The sequence below is a fragment of the Larus michahellis genome, chromosome 3 (genome assembly GCF_964199755.1).
Source record: "Larus michahellis chromosome 3, bLarMic1.1, whole genome shotgun sequence".
NCBI lineage: Eukaryota > Metazoa > Chordata > Aves > Charadriiformes > Laridae > Larus > Larus michahellis.
Genome location: NC_133898.1, coordinates 19,750,322 through 19,769,768, shown reverse-complemented (window position 1 = coordinate 19,769,768; position 19,447 = coordinate 19,750,322). Strand labels below are relative to the sequence as shown.

Here is a 19,447-nt window from a genome sequence, read left to right as displayed (position 1 = left end):
TGGCAGGGATCGGTTCCTAGGCTTTCCCACCCCATTTGCTGGGTTGTTGAGTTGGTCAAGCACTGTCATGGATTTTCTCTCTTCGTTCTTTAGCGTGCTGAACCGCACCCCAGTGCACCTCGTCCATGAAATCATACTAGTGGATGACTTCAGTGATGATCGTAAGTGACCCTTTCTATGTTAAAAGTGAGGGGCCAAACCGAAAGAGTCTGTGAGAGACTGGGATTTACGCAGAGAAGGGGGAAGAGTTTATCAAGGTGAAATTTAAAGCTCTGTAGGTGCGGAATAGCAAGCCCTGCTGTGCCAGGTTTGCATCGCCGCATGGAAAATTCAAATTCCAAATGATCAAACCTCTTTTTTTGAAAATAATACATGAAAAGTGCATAGCAAATCATTTTTACGCCCAGCAGACATGAATCCAATCCTTACCCGCTTCTATCCTGCTGCAGCCATAGTATGTTTGATCTGGCTTTCAGCTGCAGCCAGGGGCAATTCTGGGTTGACACCACTGGAATTGCACAGGATACTGATAGTCTGACCCTCCTAATGGATGCATATGTTCTGCATATGTTTATGTAGGTGGCCAGCAACTCTTGACCGATTCTTTTTTTCACCATGTAAAGAGGATTTCCCACATGGTTTGCCCATTTATGAGATGCACTGTAAATAGTGCTGTACGCCACAGACAGACCCACGTTCTCCTGCCGTTCTCTCCCAGTTAATAGTGAAATCAGTAGGTCCAGTCTCCATCAGAAGGTGGTATCTGAAACCCCAGGGGCTCCCAGGGAACTACCCCAGCTAAAGACCTTGCCCGGGGAGATGGGAGAGCAGAACATCCAGGGGCTGAGAGTAAATGCTCAAAAAAACTGTCTCAGGCATAAATAGGATGATAAAATACACCTAGGCTGAACGGTCCGTGGCACTTACGTTTCAAGGAGCTGCAAAATGTAGCCACTTACTAGGAAACGAGAAAACAAAGACAGAGAGGTTTAAAAGAAAAAAATGGATTTACGCTTTGCTCTTGGATGTTATAAATAGGCAATGCCTCAGAGAGCATCAGCAACAGATTTCACATGAGACCCACTTCTTGGCATTGATGCCTCCCCGGGGAGTCGCTGCAGCCAGGGGAAGGGGTTGCAGTGATTCCGGTGAGCTTTGGAGTGACACCAGTGTGTGGGGGGCCAGGCTAGGCAAGCCTGGGGACTGGCAGAACGGCTGCGGCGGAGGAAAGGAGGAGGTGCATGGACTCGAGCTGCCCTGGCGTACAGCTGAGCAGGCTTTTTGAAGGGTGGAGGAAGTAAATGCCCGATATTTGGCTAAACAGACAAAGCGCTTGCCTTCCTGAAAGGAGACAGGTTTGTAGAAATGCGGCTCCTCTGTCGCAGCGTGCCCAGTGGCACGACCTGGGGAGGAGGAGCAGGGCTGGGTTTAAACTCATCCCAGGGCACCAGGGGGGAGCCTGTTTCCCCATGTAGCCCCTCAGCTACTCAAAACCAGCGCTTCTCAGCTGTCTTACATCTTCTTTCCTGTGATAGTCTGAGCCTGCTGGCATCTATTCTGCATGCATTTACATAAAATAGATGTATTTGCATCATACGCTGTACACACATGGTCAGTTTTCTCCCTGCAGCCCACCCCAAGCAATTGGTGCTTTTATCTCGTGCCCGCTTGTGTCTCGTTTCTCACCTCTATTTGCCCGCTCACCTCTTATTCACTGGGATGCAGTTGTTCTGCAGGCGGGTTCCCGCTCTTCTGAGCAAATCACAGAATGGCAGGGGTTGGAAGGGACCTCTGGAGATCATCTGGTCCAACCCCCTGCCAGAGCAGGGTCACCCAGAGCAGATGGCACAGGAACGTGTCCAGGCAGGTTTGGAATGTCTCCAGAGACGGAGACTCCACCACCTCTCTGGGCAGCCTGTGCCAGGGCTCTGCCACCCTCAGGGTAAAGAAGTTCCTCCTCATGTTTAGGTGGAACTTCCTATGCTCAAGTTTGTGCCCATTACCTCTTGTCCTGTCCCTGGGCACCACTGAGAAGAGCCTGGCCCCATCCTCCTGACACCCACCCTTTAAGTATTTGTAAGCATTGATAAGATCCCCCCTCAGTCGTCTTTTTTCCAGACCAAAGAGACCCAAATCCCTCAAATCCCGATCTCTTCATAAGAGAGACATTCCAGTCCCCTAATCATCTTGGTAGCCCTTTGCTGCACCCTCTCCAGCAGTTCCCTGTCCTTCTTGAACCGGGGAGCCCAGAACTGGACACAGTACTCCAAGAACTGGGCACAGTTCTCCATCCTAGGTCCCGTAGCCAGCCCCTGCCACTTCTGCTCCCCTGGTGTGAGCAGAGCAATGCAGCTCCGTACCGGAGTTGTCAGGGGTATGGGTATGGCAATGTCTTTTGTCAACAAATATTGCTGGAAGGGATGAAAGCGCTGGGAGGTGCAGGGGGTGGATGGAGGGGACGGGGCACACGCGGCCATGGTGCCGAGGAAGAAGAGGCAGAGAGGTGAGAAGGGGGTTGTGGAGGTCACGGCGTGGGTGTGCAGAGGTAGCAGGGGCTGTGCTGGGTGTACCTGCCTCTGGACCCAGCTCTCGCTGGGAGAAATCCCGATGAGGAGGAATGCGGGCAGCACTGGGGCAAGAGCAATGGCAGCATCTGCGTGTGTGATCGCAGGACCTCCCTAGCTGGGGTGTGGGTGGCTGTGGGGCCTCTCTGCCCCACGGAGCTGCTGCCGCCCAGGGCATGAGGAGCCCCCAGCTGCTCCACGGGGCGCTCTGACCATCCCTTTCTCCTCACTCAGGGCTTGCAGGCCACCTCAGGAGGCTCCTGCCCCACCAGGCAGACAGGCATCAAACAGCTTATGTGTTGCTTTGCAGCTACCAAAAATAGTCATTTGCGTTAATGTGCAAAAACTCTGACTCTGATCCCAACCACAGCTCTTCTACCCTGACGTTACAGTGTAATTCAGCTGTTGTCGGTGTAAATCTGCTGGGTTTACACTAGCTCTGTGAAAACTGCTGCTCTGCCAGTCCTGATTTATGCTGCATGAGCTGAGGGACAAGACTGTTGTGCCCCAGCAGTGCCATCAGCCTGACAAACCATCAGCCAGTCCACAACAGGGTCCTCTCCCTGCTCCCAGTTTCCCCTGGGACCATTTTTGCTGCGGGAGCCGCCAGGAGGGCAGAGGGTGACATGTCCTCCCTTTGTGTTTCCCAAGCTGACGACTGCCGCTTGTTGGGCAAGCTCCCCAAGGTGAAGTGCTTGCGGAACGGACGGCGAGAAGGTAAGAGCTGCCTGCCCACCACTCAGGTGGGAAACCCGGATTTCGGGAAGCGTGAGAGTGACGGAGCCTGGGGCACCTCAGTGGAGTGGGCAACAAGGGAGGTCAGCAGCTCCTGGGGACGAGGGCCCTGATAAAAGGAGACGTGATAAAGGCCTGGGATTTGAAATGGATCCCCCTCTCTCGTGCTGAAAAAGATGGGACTGTTAAGATATCCAATAAGGCTCAGCTGTAGCTTATTAGCCAGAAAATTAGAACAGGCAAAACAAAGCCCCGGGTCTTATTTTCAAAGATGTTTGCTCTAATGAAAGAGAGGAGATCTGCTCCTGCTGCTTCTGTGGAATTTCTTTTTTTTTAGATTAATTAATTATATTTGAATGATTAAGGAGGGCTATATGGAGGATGAACGTATGTCCTACTGGGCTGCTGCTCGCAACCTTTCGAGACATTTTCCAGCTCCCCATAGTCTGAATGGGTGTTTTCAAGTTCTGCTTTGCAGTGTTAGGAAAACGAAAAACAAAGAAGTTTTTTCATGCTGAAAATCAAAGGCACGAGTCCAGGTGTGTATCAAGTTGGGGAGACTGCGGAGCAGAGAGGGTTTGTCTGTGGATTCTTTCTGCAGAGGGTTTCAGCTCCGCAAGTTTGGTGTCTGGGTGGTACCTGTGTCTGTAAGAGACATATCTGTGTTGGCAGGACGGTGGGGGAGGTCTCCATAGGTCTACGCCTCCTTCTCGCCCTTCTCTCCTGTGTGATTGGGGTACACATACCCTAGCAGTGGATGGACCTGGAGGTGTTGGTACTCTATAAAGCAGTTGGGATTTGGGAACCCAGCCTGGAGGGCTTACCTCACTTAATGCATCACTGAAGCCGCGTTCCTCAGGACCTGCCAGGCTTTGGGGAGGGCTGGGGTGGATATAGCAGACGATGCTGATCCACAAGATCTTATAAGTCGCAGAGAGAGATACAGGGACAACCTGCATTGCAGGACGTGACCTCGGCAAACACTGGGTTGCTCCAGGCTTCGTTCTCCTGTCCCTCTCCCTTCTGCTCAGAGGCTCTTCCTGGGCCCCTTTCCGCTACGGAGTTTTAATATGGAATCAGTGACCTTCTGCATGGACCTGATGTGTAGCTGCTCCCTGAAACCCTTCTGCCGCTCTTTATCTGTTCCTGTCTCCCCTCATATTACCACTGTTTCTCCTTCATCAAGAAGCTCTGCTCCCCTTGGGCAATCTGCGTGTCCTCCTGTTTGCCAGCAGACCATCTCCTGTCTCATGTTGTGATTTACTTGAGCATCGGCCACAGGCAAGAGGGGCGTTGGAAAGCCCTTTGACTCCTGTCTAAATAGGTGTTTTCCTACAGAAAACCCACCCTTGGCTCCCCTGGCTCATTCCCCACTGACTTATATCTATGTTAGATTTATTACCTGCGGGGGGTTATGAAAGCATTTTGAGTTGTATTTTGCCCCAGAAAGTGACAGCAGAAATAATTGTGCAAATTAAGGATTGGCATAAATGCCATAAATCATTAATCTTGGCGAAGCCATTTATTTGCTTTGGTGACCTTGGGAAATGATTGGCGTGCCTTGCAGCACCGGGAAGGAGGCAGTGAACCTGAGCCATGGGATTTAGATGGGTCAAAACCCAGGAGATGCGCGAGTGCAGGAGAGTGTGCTGGAGGAGCATGGGGACATTGCCCAGCCGTCTGGGTGGCAGCTGACGTGGTGTGTCCCTGAACAGGTCTGATCCGGTCCCGAATCCGAGGGGCAGATGTGGCACAAGCAGGAGTCCTGACCTTTCTCGACAGTCACTGTGAGGTGAATAAGGACTGGCTGCTCCCTCTGCTGCAGAGGATCAAAGAGGTGAGTGCTCCTGAGAGACCAGGACCACCCTCGGCGGATGCATCGCTGATGTCCCCCTCCTCTTCCCTCTCAATGGGCATGACCACCCAACCGTAGCCATCTGCATGCAGGCATCCAAGTAAGAAAGCGATGAGCTTTTGGGGTGGAAAGGGACTTTTGCTGGTCTTCCTCCACCAAGCAGCCAGGTGGGGTTGTCTCCATGACTGGGAGAGCGTGTGGGTGGGTGGGACGAGGTGTCTCCAGGGGCAGTGGGGCTCTAACTGGCAAGCACAGGTTGAGTGGTGGAAGGGGAATATGTGGGCAGTGCTCCAGCAGAGTTTTTAATTAGGCTCATGTAAAATGCTCAGTGCTGATGATTTAAGGGAGTGACGGCTCCTTGAATAGGGGCCGAATTTAATTTCATGCAAATTAAGCTCTAATAAATTGATTTAATAGGATTTAAATTCTGCTGATTTTGGAGCAGACAATGACATTCGCCTTTCGCCGGCGGCAACCCTCTCGCCAGACGTGCTCACGGAGGCTCCTGGCACCTTGTCCCTTGAGTCAGGGAGCTGTGCTGGTGACCCGCTGGCATGGTGCAGGGGATGAAACCTTCAGCTCCGACGCAGACACGTGGTCCTTTCCCTTTGCTGTGCCTCGTTCCCCCACCCTTGCTACACCTCTGTTTCCTGATTGCTAGTATTTATTACTTGGTAATTTTAAAACTACTGAATTATGTTGAAGTAAGGGCAGCTGAGGAGCAAGGGGAAGCCAAGGCGGTGGGTGGTGGAGAAACCTGCTTGGCTGGTGTTCACAATGCAAGGCGTCCTGCTTTTCACACCTCTGTACGTGATAGCTGTGCTGGCTGGGCTGCGCATCCCATGTGCAGAGCAATGATGGGGATGGGGGACACAGCCACCAGGTGAGGTCCCTCCGTGGTGGGTGAGGGCAGTCGGTGCTGCTGGCGCTGGCAGCACAGCCAGCGCTTGGAGAGGGCCCAAGCTGGGCCGCAGCGCTGCTGATAAATGGTAATATAATAAAAATAGCCTTTTCAAGTTATTGACGGCAGCTCCGGTGGAGTTACGAGAACACGTACTATGAAACACCACTCGAGCCTCGTAGCTGGCCTGCCCCGGGGTGGGATTCGCCACTAAACTTTACTGCATCGGTTGTTCCTCCGAGTGTTTTTTAAGGCAGGCATTCCTTGTTCTCTGACAAAGCCCTGCTGTATTTCGGTGAGGAATATCCAGAGGAATTGCCTCTTCCCCAGGCAGAGCTTTTGATGTGTTTTGGCAGGAGAAGGGCGGCAGTGGTGGCAGGAAGGGGGCAGGCAGGGCCGCTTTCCCACACAGCTCTGGACCGTGCCCCACGCTCGGTGCCCGTGGGGCAGGTGAATGTGGATGCTACGTGCGGCATCGCCATAGGAGTTTCACTGCAGAGTGGTCTGAATATAGCATCACGTGCAAACGTCACCTCTGTGAACTTCTTTTTATTTGCTCTTCTGGGTTAAATCTTTCTCTGGCGGTTGGTAAGCTCATGCTGCTGCTCTCGCCACGCTCATCCTGCCCAGCGTCTTGCAGCCCCGCTGAAGGCAGCAAGGGAGACCTGCTATGGGAAGCATTGAGGGACTCGCAAAGCAACTGGGGTCCCACTTGCTTGCTTTTTAACTGCTCCCAAAAGCTGCAGGACAAGGGCAATGGGCCCTCGGTTACCTTCTTCCCAGGCCCACCGTACCCATCCTTTCCACCAGGGTTAAAATATTGATCAATGAAGTGTATGAAATGTTACTGCTGCCACCTTCAGGCCGTGCTAAAGAGCCGGCTTCCCTGTCCGACCGCCGCGGTGAGGGTTAGCCGCCTAGAAAGAGCGTTTTCTTACCGTGTTACTCCTCGGAACAGCCTGCTTTGAGCTACTGTGATTTAAGTTTCAAGCAAAAGAGCGGTGAGTGCTTGGAAGCACGCTTGGCTCTTTCACCACCACCAGCCACCCCGTGTGTCGCTTCTCTCTTATTTTCCTATCCAGAGCAGCTGTTCCTGCAGCTTGCCGCGGTGGAAAGCACCAGAGCCAGTGTGGGCCACCACGCACCTGCGTGAAGGTGCCCCTCAAGCCCCACGTCAAGCTTTCCTAGCAACCGACGGCGTCCCCCCTCCAGGCCCACCCTCACTTTTGGGTGTGGGCAGCATGTGCACGGCTTATGGATTTGGAAGCAAGCAGGACTAGAAAGTCTAAGAGCAAGTGAAGGGGTGTTGGGGAAAAAGAGGAGGCCGGGGGGGGTCTCGGACCTGTCCCCAGGAGGGTGCGTGTCCCAGCCCTTGGCGAGTGTTTTGCAGCGGCGTGTCTGTGAGCGTATGACTGAGCGCGTGGGCACACGGGCTCTTGGTTTTACTTATGGAAAAATTATCTCTAAAGCCATTAATGGTGCATTTCGACTGAGTAACGTTTCTAAAAATGTAATTATCCAGCCCAAGGTGTTTTTATACAGCATGACTCAACAAGCTCGCCCCAGACTGAATTTGCAAATGGCACTGGGATGGTGACCCCCACCACTTCCAGCCCAAGCATCTGCCCCCCCCAAGTTTGATGCTCTTCTGGGGCACGGGGAGACAGGTGGGGGGCAGCCTGGCCCTCTTGCCTTGCCTGCTGCTGCTGTGGGGCCACAGGAGCAACCGTGGCCTGTTTTGTTGTCCATCACAAGGTTGTTATGAGAGGGAGACAAGGTGGAATCAAGGTGCTTTTCCAAGGTTGAAACGTATCCATTGTCTTCAGGACCATTTTCAGACTTTTTTTCTTGTTGATTTAGTTCCATAATTTGGCTTGTTTGAGAGGCGTATTGGAGAAATGCATTCTCAGGTTTTTGAGAATGTCATGTGAAAGAGGGTTGAAGATTTGGGTGTTGTTAGTATTAACACGCCCTGGCATGGGAGGGTATCGAAAAACCAGAAGTGTGAGGCTGCCTATAATAAGATCTGATGCTCAACCCAAAATAAATCATAGCAACAGCGCTGTGCTCTTGAGCATGCCGTGATTTTCTATTGAGGGTCAGAGAGACCTTCATGAAAGCAGAGTGGATATAAATGCCTCCGTGACAGGGGAGGGAAAGTGAGGCAGGGAGGAGGCTGCACTGCTGAAAGCTGCTAGCACTCTGCAGTAATGCGCTCAGCCAGGAGGGAAAGGGGATTTTCTTGCAGAAAGTTGTGCCGTGCAATGAGTGTAGGTGTGGAATTGAAATTGGGGATGAGTGTGGGCTAGTTAGAAGGGCTCACCAGTAAGATGCTCGAGGGGCAAGTTTTAAACGACTAGATACCATCCTTTCCCTGCAGTGTTTGGTATGCAAAGCAGGTGCTTTGCTTAAATCCTTTCCCCTACCCTCAGGCAACTAAAGGATGCTTGAGTATACTGAGCTGCGGGGGTTTGGTGGGCACCGTGCAGCAGCTGCGATGGGTTTGAAAGGTGTCACACTTGGACGTGACTTGAGTGTCTCCATGTGGTATGTAGGTGCAGCGGACCTTGCTCTTTCAGTCGGATGTTTGACTCTGAGAAAGTCATGTTAAGACTCCTGACTTGATGTTTTTATGGAAATACCGAGTATTTGTTATGCTCATTTGGAAAACCTGAGCTCTAGTCCAGGTCCCGCTCATGGCCTTTGGTTGCTTCTTTCTACAGCTGCATTTGAATACTTCTTTGTTGGGACTAGTTTCTAAAACAAAGTCTTTTCTGAGTGAGAGAGCAAGCCTGTGTGTGCTCAGATGCTTTCCTTTGCATGGCTGTGAAAAACAATTTGATCTGGGAGGGTAAAAGCTTGAAGTTTGAGCTATAATTGGAGTTTGGGATTTTTGAAAAGAAAAAGAGAGATAAGAGACCAGTCAAAGCTGTCAGAGTCTCTTCCTCCTGTAGATATTTTTGTTCATAACTGTTTGTATAATCTCTTTGCCCATAACAAGATGTTAATTAAATCACCACGAACTATTTAAAATAATTCAGGTCCTTTTTTTAACCCTTTCACACCTTTGGCAAAACTCTAACTGTATCCTCATAGTTTGTACATTTAGAAAATGCCTGTATTTAAGCTGCTTGACTGCCTGTGTTTTTCCTCTGTCTGTTTGCTGCCTGACTTCTGAAATTCAGTAAAAAGTATTTAAGGGAGGTGTAAGGGGAATACACTGGTGAATTTGCAAAAGGCAGATGGAGCTTTGCCTCCAGCTGAGTTTGGTGCCGAGCACACGCACAGCCTGCGGAGGGAGAGACTGCGGTTGAAGCCAAAGCCGGTGAGAGATGCCAGCTCAGCGGCCCAGCAGCACACGGTCCTCTTTCCCTGGAGAGATGACGCCTGTCTTCCCAGGCTTCCGTCAGTGCCTCTGCCGCTTGGTGCTGCTGCCATTAGTTCCTTGGTTGAACTGAGGTGATGGCTGAGGAGGAGGAGGCAGCGATGGGCACTGGTCCCTGACAAACCTGAATGACACCAAGATTTCAAGCCTGTCTCCAGGAGTTCAGAGCATCCCTTGAGCAGTTTGAATGGTGTGATCTGAAGTCATGGGTTGTTTCACTTCTGCTTTCCAGGATCCCACCCGAGTGGTCAGCCCCGTTATTGACATCATCAACTTGGACACTTTTGCCTATGTGGCGGCTTCCTCGGACCTCAGAGGAGGTGAGTCCAAGCTGTGTGCATGCCTTGTGGGTGTCCATCCCGTGGTGTGAGCATGCACTAGCCTGAGGAGCTGGTGGCTCTGCACCGCCCCGCTGGCTCCTGCTATCTTGCAAAAAGCGCATTAGCACTGTTTAGTGCTCCCCGCTGGCTGTTTTCAGGCTATTTTAGAGACAGGTAAGCGTGGCGTGAGGAATGGCATTTGCTACAGTGGATAAGGCGGTCAAGCAGGAAAGAAGGGTCATGTCAAAGCCACCCTTGGCAGCACTGAAAGCCAGTCTGCTGACAAGAGGAGATGCGGGATGTCTAGGCAACAAATGGAGGATGCGACTGTAGCACTTATTAGTATGCCTGTGCTATTTGTAGCACGCAATATCCATCAGAGCGTGTATTTTTGTGCACAAGGGGACAAAGTGAGGTTTCAGCAGCAGCTTTAATTCTGACTTTTCCTGCCTTTGGAGGGCTTGACTTTGCAGTTGTAATGCAATGTGTTGTTTCTTGTTCGTATGCAGTAGTAAAATACATTAGTCATTGGACTTTCTCCCAAGAGCTGCATCTCCATGGCTTAAGTCATTTGCAAGTGGGGAAAATACTCCATCAAACACAGCTTTGCAACCTGCATTGCCTCCTAATCCATACCCTATTTCTAATTTCCCATGGTACTTCTCTCTTTGGTTTTAGGTTTTGACTGGAGTCTGCATTTCAAATGGGAGCAGCTTTCCCCGGAGCAGAAAGCGAAACGACTTGATCCCACCGAGCCTATTAAGTAAGTCAAGAGGGGGCAGGAGGGAGCTGAGGAATGTGGGGCAGGCCGAGTATCTCATCTGACCTTATCTGTGTCACCATGCACCTGAGCAGTGTGATATTCCTTCCAGGACAGCTCTGAACTTCTAATACCTATAGCGGGCTCCTGGCTAGCTTGGGTTTTCCAGTACAGCTTCATCTCGCAACACTGAAGCCTGAGGGTGCTACAAAGGTAGAAGGGGTGTATTTATGGTTATTTGTGTTTTGGTAGTGCTAAGGAGGCTCTTTATGGTTAGAGAAAAAGCCCACTGGTCTAGACTCCAGCTTCTCACAGCTCAGCTATCACTGAAAAATAACGCAGTGTCCTCAACCCACTTGATAAAAACGTAGTGTCTAGTCCAGCCTTTCCAGATCAGTGCTGCTCTACTGGATCTTGCTGAAGGCTCCTCAGAAACAGATAGCAAAACTGAACAGGAGAGATGCCATCTGTCCTCACGCCGTGGGATGGAGGGAGTCCCTCGTTCTGCTGAAGAACTCTCCTGGCAGCAAGCCAAGCGCTGGTGTCTGCCTCCCCAGCCATGTAGTGCTGGGGTGTGGGGCATGGAGGAGACCAAGTGTTGGGGAAGGCTCAGTGCCACAGAAAGCTCACAGGGGAGCAAAGCACTGCTTCTCCTTAGGATGCTGTTTCTAACAGGAGCTCTCCCTGGCTTCCTGAAGGCTCGCGTTCCTGGTTGTCCTGCCATGTGGGGCACTGTGGAGACTCGCCTGGGCACAGCAGTCACCACAGCTCCTCCTAAGCCTACGCTGAGGCATCCACACTGTCTGCAATTGAATGGAGGCAGGACTTGTGCCAGAAAATGGCGAGTCTCCTCGAGCTATCTTCTGGGTCTGCCCTCCCCTCCCCTCCTCCATGGACCTTCTCTATGCAGTTTTTGTAGTTAATCCAAAGAATGAAAAATAACCCTGTTTTGAAATAAAGATCACACAGCTCGCGATGGCTTTTAAAAAGCCCTTCTGAATTGGCTCTGCCTTCCCCTCCCCAGTGGAACGGTGCTCTTAATAGGCTGGCTCAAGGCAAAAAGCCCGTCTGAGTGAATAACCCCCCAAGCGCTAAGTGCATTTTTGATGCTGAAGCCTACAATCAGGGCTGTGAACTTTGGGCTTGTAGGAGTTGTGCTGACGGGTGCATTAGCCAGTCATTAAGTGCCAGGCAATTTATGATTGACAGCAAAATACCAAGGCAGCTGAAAGAAAGGCTCATATGCTTTTTGAAGGGTGTTGTCCTTGTTTGGTGAGAAGGAGAGATACGTAGGTAACGTCGTGACGATGGCAGAGGAGGCAAAGGGAAGGGCTGCTTCTGTGCATCCAGGTGCTGCAACAGTGTTTGAGAGTGCGTCCTCTCTTCCTTTACCCATTCTGCAGGACTCCCATCATTGCTGGGGGGTTGTTTGTGATTGACAAAGCCTGGTTCAACCACCTGGGAAAGTACGACAGTGCCATGGACATCTGGGGCGGGGAGAACTTTGGTGAGTCACTCATCTTCCTCCTACACCTTGCTGTGTTGCCTTCTCTTCCTGAGTCATGCTAGACGGATACAAGGTCATTTTGGACTTCACTTCGAATGCTCTGCATGGTTTCCCTCACTTATAGGTTACAGTCTTAGGTGAGTAATGGATCCAACAACCATAAATGATGGGAAGTGAGCAATTTTTGGTACTTGGGACTCCCTGTCTTCCACACTGCTTTGATTTTCTATAGGTAAATACCCCTAACCGCAGAGTTTTCAGCTTTAGCGTTACCAACAGATGAGAGAACACCACACGCACCCTCCTATTCCTTCCTGGTCTTATTTTCTCATTAATAACGCAAAGGCATGTCTTATTCCATTGTTTCAAAACAGCATATCGAATCTATGAACTGAGGCATCAGTGCCTCCCTGAATTTGCAGAGAGCCTGAAACAGTAGCTCCGTCAGCATGTTGCAAGCAGGTGGCAAAGTAACACGGCTGCTTCTCCATTCCTGGATCACTAGATCCTGGCTGAGCGCTGCCAGCCTCTCCTTGACACTATCATTTTTCCCGCACAAAAAAAAAAAAAAAAAGGTTAAGGGCTGACCTAAATTCAGTCACCTCTGCCTGTTATCACAGGGCAAGGAGGTCGTTAAGAAATCTCCTGCATGCAAACCTGAGGGGGCACATGAAGGAGGTAACAGCCGGTCCCTTGTCCCCCATGTCAAGCGGAGCTGGCTCAGGCTGGGCTGTTCTCTCTTGGAAGCTGTGGCGATGCTGCAGATCAGAGCAGCACACTGTAGCCGTGAAAGAAGGGGGAGGCACTCGATGTCAGGGAGACAGATCAGAACCTGGCTTTAATAGCTCACCCCTCTGGGGAGTATGGCTAGCAAGGAAGGGAAGGATCTTGTGTCTTAACACGTACAGCGATGCTGTCAGTCATCCAAGGGAACAGATGCTGTCGCCTTGCAGTAACCCATCGGCTGCCTGGCACTGTTGTTTCCTTCACAGGCCTTTTTTCCTCAAGCATATTTTATTTATTTATATCTCGTTATGCAGTAGGATCTGGCTCCTTCATGCTTTCTCTCTGTGGGTGGATGTCTTGCCACCGGACTGACCCAAAGCATCTGCTCCTCTGAGTGGGGTGTCTCTGAGGAAGCCTAGGAGGGAGCAGCAGCCCTCCCGCCTCGCCCGCTGGATCAGTGGCCCAAACAAAAGCATTCAAGAAGGGATCTAGAGATGAGGAGAGGGACTGCTGCCCTGCGCCTGACCCACTGCCTGTCTCTGCTCGTCACTCTTCTCTGACAGCAGCCAGCATGAGATGCTCCTGGGAGATGAACAGTGACGGGGCAGCCTGCCCTCTGGGGAAACTCAATCCCAGCAGCTTGTCCGATGCCCTGCACTGGCAGGCATTGCGCTCCTCACATGCGGTTATGTCCCACCCTATGGAGCACGATGTTTCCCTTACTGGTGTTATGCCCCAGGAGGCTGCTCCCGACGCAACATGCGCTGGCTGTGGTGGTGTAATGTCAGGGCATCGGCTGACAAAGGGCAGCCAGGCAGGTTAACACTGCCACAAAAACGTGCAGGCGCATAGCAGCAGGGCAGATCCCGTCTTGCCCAGCGCCCTGAGAGCGGAAGCGTGCCCGGCTCAAAGCTGCATCTCCTGCCGGCGCAACAGTCCAGGGCAGCGTGTCCCACCTCGCTTTCACACACAGGCAAGGGCAGCGGTGACCCTGCTGGCCTCGGTCAGTTCTGGGCAGGTGACACAGGGCAGGAGCTGACGGAGCGAACAGTGAGCTGTGCTTTTTCTGGTAGCTTAGTCCTGAGGGGATGCAGGACTCTGGTCCTGGGGAGCATCGCTGCTGCCTTTAATGTTATTGACTGGGCAGCTAGAGGGGGCTGGAGACTTCAGGCAAAACAAAATCAGGTGTGTTTGGGTTAGATGGAGGACATTGTAGGTGTTTTACTTCTTAATTTACTTAATCCCCTGGAGGTGAATCGATGAGTAATGGCAGAAAGGCTTGCAGGCCAGCAGCAAGCGCTAAAGGTATTTCTGTCAAACTAAGGCCAAGCCCAGTGCACCCCAACATGTACTGCTCGCATCTTTTCTGGGGGTTGCTTGGTGGGGCCACCCACACTGGGGACATCCCTCAAGGGTCAGGTGAAGCATGCTGTCAGTTCCTGCTCCCCTGGCTCCTCTGAGCTGGGCCTGTGCCATGCCTTCGCTGGTGCCTCAGTTTACCTCCTCCCAAGGCATTTAGTTCTTGGCTGCCTGTCTGCAGACTTTGTTTGTTAGCTGCCACGGATGGCTCCATGCGTCGTCGCGACCTGCTGAAACCTGTGCTTTAATTGCCTCTGCTGGGACTGGAGCAGGGTCTGCAGGGTGCAACAGGTCTGAAGCAGAGAGCTCGGGCTCCTCACCATCTCCTGCCCCTCCCAGCGCTGTGTTCTTATTCCACTTCGCAGTGCAGAGAGATCACCTCAGCCCACCTCTTCATTAGGCTTTAAATTGAGAGCAGGCGAGGACCGAATGGGGCAAGTCTTTCCCTTGCAGCGCTTCAGGGAGCTGCTCTTCTCCCAGGCTGAGCAGAAGGACCAGAGGAGGGGAACTGCCACACTGCGGTTCACAGCTGCTCAGCTGATTGTCCCCCCCTTGATCGGGCACCCTTCTGATTGACTCAGCAGCGCTGGCAGAGTGGCCGGCGCTGTGACACACAGGCAAAAGAGAGCAACAGCCACGTGTGAGGGGAACCGAGTGCAGCAGCTTAGAGCGGCCGCATCCTGCCGTAATCTCATTTCCCTGCAGCTGTGATTAAGGTTGCTCCCAATATAGCACCAGGACACGGCACAAGGGCATGTTTTATTGGCCTGTTAATACCCAGCACTGGGGAAAGCGGTGAGGCTCCAGCTGCTGTTGCAGCTCTTGCCTGTAAACACAGCAGTGGAGGGGAGGGGATTTCTGGAAAGAAATGCTTCTCCTCCTTGCTGTGCTTTCCCACCCCAGCCTTTGCTGGCCCCTGCTGCCAAGGCCAGCTGTTGAGAATGGGCTCAAGCCTTGAATTTTGGACCTGGGCATCAAGGCAAGAGGGCATGGCGGCTGTGCCAGCCTGCTGCTTCCATCAGGCCTGCTGGGAGCGGGGACGGGAGTGACATGAATCTGGCTCCCACCTCTGCAGCAACGTGCACCTCATGGCTGTGCCATGCGTGCTTGAGTGTAGGTGGCTTTGGAGGTCTGGGCTCCAATTCTCCTTTGCTCCCTGAAGCTGTGAGTCATTTTTGGAGGGATGGCAGCTTTGGGGGCCAGCAGTGCCTGCTGTTGGAGGTGTAGGAGTCCTGTCCACATTGCTCAAATGGCCTTCCCACCACAGGCACTTGTCTTGCCAGCATCCGACCTGAAGACAAGTTCTCCTTGTGCTGGCATATGTGAGGGGACTGCCGGGAGCACAAGGTGGCAAAGACGATGGGTGGCCTCCTGTCTGGCTTCTGTAGTTAAATGTGCGTGTGTGGGGAGTGAAAAGAAATTTGTTGTTTTGGAGTAGATATGTGCTATGTATAGCTCTAGACTGTCAGCAGATGATAAAATAGGATGCAAAGAACTGCAGAAGCCTTTTCTTTTTAATTTAATTTCTCTTCCATGCTGGTTCTGTCTAAGCATGACTGTCTGACAATATAGTTGCAGATTGATAGCTTCACAGGCGTTAGGACCAGATGGACCCATTAGATCAGCCATTCTGCTCACCCATCCTACCTCACCAGCTAGGATTTCATCCAGCTCCCTGCCAAGGGCCCCGTAACTTCTGGTGTCAATTGTGCCACCAGCTCGTTTTCCTCCAGAAGGGCCCTGTGGATCAGCCAGAGAGCAGCTAGGGACAACCAGGAGACATTTCCCATACTGATAGCTTATCCAGATTTTTGGAATAATCCCTCCCACCACTGACTTTTGCTTGTGTGAAGGTGTGTGCCTCGTTGGTCTGCAATATCCGCACTCGCAGCCTGGAGTAACTGCTGGGCAGGGTAAGCTCCTATCCGTTTTGGGACAGGTGATGGATGCACAGCGCACCGTTCACTTTGCAGAATCAATGGTGGATTCATAAAGGTAATGAGCATTGTAGTCGTTAATAACAGAATTCATGGCCTCTCCCGGTCAATTGACAGCCCTTTGTAGGGAAGTGACTCTGAAATAGGTAGTGCAGAAGTAATTACGGGAGCACAAAACTGGCAAGATGATTCTGCGATGTAAGCAGGAGCGCACGAAAAGGGATCTCCTTACTGTCTCACTCTTGCCATTGTGATGTCACCTGCTGTGCTACAGGCAGGTTTCAAGTGTACTGACTTCAAACAGATCGCAAGAAGCTTTGAAATGTGCTTTTAAGGAAGTTGTGCCTAGGAAAGACCCTCTGGAAATTGATTTACCCCAGTTTAATGTGACAGAGGATGAAATGAGAAGTAACACCTGGAGCCAGCCTGCTCTAGGACAGAAAAACAAAATGCTGAAGCTGCTTTTCTTGTAGAAATCTCTTTCCGTGTGTGGATGTGTGGAGGGAGCCTGGAAATCATCCCCTGCAGCCGTGTTGGACACGTCTTCCGGAAGAAACATCCGTACGTCTTTCCAGAGGGAAACGCTAATACATACATTAAGTAGGTGTTTTGTATTTGCTTAGTTTTTGTGAGGTGGAATAGGGTGCTGCCTTGTCAGGAGCAGAGAGCAGAGAAGATGGGGAAGAAAGTTCATTTGTCACATTTTGAAATATCCCTGGGCAAGGAATCTCCTGAGCCAAAGAAAATCAAGCCAGTACGACTCTCCCTTAAGATTTCTACAGTGTCGAGAATATGACAGAAATAGGACACTTATATGGTACCTTTCATCAGCACAGAAGTGGAGGGATGGCCCCAGCATGTCCCTGAGCACTAGCTCCCGTAACAGCAAATGGTTTAGACCCTAAGGTCGTCAGAACACATTCGTAATGACCTGAAATCAGGCTGCCAGTGATGTCTGTTGGTACCCAGTGACCTTAGCTGAGGGCTGAGCGTGGCTCAGCTGAACCAGAAAATTTGGTTCCTGATGCTTTTGGGAGAGGGGAGCCGAGCAGCATGTCAGAGTGGGTGGCTTTGCCTCTGGGGTGGTGCTGCCTCTCGAGCAGGGGCAGCAATGGGCTGCAGCTCGCTGGTAGGGACACCGAAGGACCTGCCAGGACCTCCCAGCTGAAGGGGACTTGTCCTCACGCACAGGAACATGGACTGAATCAGCTACTGAAATGGCCGGCTGAAATGGGCTAAGATCCTGGGAACAGCAGGCAAGGAAGGAGGCAGTCCAGAAGTGGGAACTGGCACAGGAAACATGATGGGAGCAGCTCGTGAAGTCAAGAAGGATTGCCTCCTTTTTTAGAGCGTGAGGCTGAAGGCTGTCTGTTAAGTAAATGACTGAGAAAAACATTGGGAGCAGTTATACTTAATGCGGGGCTGTTTCTCATCTAAGCTGCATTTGTGTGTGTTTACACACCAGGCATCCCTTTTAGTGTGGCTTTCACAGTGTTATAAACTGAGAACAGTATTTGCAAAGACCCAGCTGCCTGCAGCGGGGCTACCACTGACCCGGGCTCTCTGCAGCTTTCCCACGGTTTTAACGAGACAATGAATTGGGGGAGTGCAAATTACATCCCTCGATTATATCTAATATGCGATTTCCAGCCATGCAGGATGTGGGGCAGGAAGGGGACTTTGTCACCATGCTTCAAAGAGGTGGCAGTGAGGGGCACAGGGTGTTGCTGGCACCTCAAAGAGGAGGGCACACCTTTGAGAGTCATGAGGAGGGCCCTTGCTTTTGGTAGTGAAATAAGACTCTTACAGAAGAGGCTGGGATGTGGCAGAATCTCCACCGGCCGAGTCGCTGCAAACCTGAGTGAAAAGGCAGCGTCTGCGTTGCATCACCTGCAGGAGGAGCAGGGGGAGCTCGCATGGGTACGGCTCTTCTGGCTGCACCCTGAGCACAGGCGCAGGGGGATTTCAGGGAGGTCTGAATCAACATCCGGGTGTGAGCCTTTGCACTTATCCCCATGTTTCTTATAAAGCCGAATGAGAGCAGGAAGTCAGAGAAAAAAATCCTGCATGTTGGGAAAGATTAGGTACAGAGGTAGATGTAGACACAGTGACTTCGGCATCTCTTGAGCAAGAGCACTTAGACTTGCACTGGCCTTAAATAGAGAGAAAAAAGCACCAGGAATCAGCACAGGACTGAAAAGCGTTCTAGAGAAACATATCTGTAGGCATTAGGAGCTGGAATTTTATTAACCTTATGGTATCTATCAGCCTTAAACTTAATGTAGTGGTATATAGACTGAGAGGAGAAGCAGCTTCTGGCAACCTGATGCTATGTGGTACCTCTGTTTAAACAGAGATGTTAACAAAAAATATCTCCACCTTTCTGCCAGATATTGATTTTTTTTCCACACAGCCTCTTCTTCAGTGCAAGAGACAGCTCAGGCTCCGGTGTTGTGCTGGCTTCATGTGCAGGCTATCTCCTGTTCTGACCATGTGGGATTCAGCTGGATCGGAGCCTGCCCTGCGGCACCCGCAGCCCAGTGGCAAATATTAATAGCTTGGAGGCACTGGCCTGGCTTGGAGGACTCCCCTGACCTGGGCAGGATGGGCAGATAGGCATGGATCAACAAAGCCATTTGCAAGGAGACTTAGAGCCATCTGAAGTCAACAGAAGATTTACTTAGGTTCATAAACCTTCCGCAGACACCTGGCTGATGTGGAAGACCGACGTTTATACTACCACACTGTGGCCAGGGTGGTTTCTCTTACGTTTTGAATGCTGAGATTTGCCTTAATGAAATCCAGGGGTGGAAAGCAGGAGAGTCCATACAGGATTGACACAAAGGAAATAGTTGCCTTCAGTCTTTGGCAAATTTTGCACCACTTTTCAGAGCTCCATCCCAGCCACTAACTAAAACCCTGGGCATGCCTGCCTGGGAGATGATGCTTAAGAGAGGCTTCAGTTCTGAGTCTGCTGCATCCAGCTGAGTTTGAAATGGTGAATTCTTCACCCAAGCTTTGGCCAGTTGTGTTCAGTCCCTGCAGTAATGGGGAGGAGGAGTACCTTTTTTCTAGTAGCGAGGGCTGATTTGGGTGAAGCCAAAGACCAAGTTGAGGATGGGGGGAGGGTGGGACGGATTAGGGGATAGATTTTAGAAAATATCACCTCAGAGGCTTCTTTGGTTTTACCTGTCTCTCGTTACCTCTTTCAGAAACACCAAGCGCACAGCAGAGGTGTGGATGGATGAATTCAAGCAGTACTACTATGCGGCTCGTCCCGCAGCCCAGGGGAGGCCTTATGGAAAGTAAGTGCCTTTCTCCCCTGCCTGTGCCCTGCCTGTGCCCTGCCTGCTGCAGTGGGTGTTCAGGGTGACGTTGCCCTGCTGTGGAAACCTGCC

The 19,447-nt window shown here is 51.4% G+C and overlaps 1 protein-coding gene across 3 annotated transcripts in view; it reads left to right on the top strand.

The window, feature by feature from the left end:
* GALNT14 (polypeptide N-acetylgalactosaminyltransferase 14) overlaps positions 1-19,447 on the top strand; it is a 103,602-nt gene that overhangs the window by 69,993 nt on the left and 14,162 nt on the right. For all 3 annotated transcript variants that reach the window (XM_074578962.1, XM_074578963.1, XM_074578959.1), the window contains 8 exons: positions 94-161; positions 3,216-3,281; positions 5,015-5,136; positions 9,673-9,760; positions 10,439-10,523; positions 11,924-12,027; positions 16,523-16,649; positions 19,262-19,354. In XM_074578962.1, the coding sequence (XP_074435063.1) occupies positions 94-161; positions 3,216-3,281; positions 5,015-5,136; positions 9,673-9,760; positions 10,439-10,523; positions 11,924-12,027; positions 16,523-16,649; positions 19,262-19,354 (753 nt within the window). The remainder of the gene's footprint in view (positions 1-93; positions 162-3,215; positions 3,282-5,014; positions 5,137-9,672; positions 9,761-10,438; positions 10,524-11,923; positions 12,028-16,522; positions 16,650-19,261; positions 19,355-19,447) is intronic.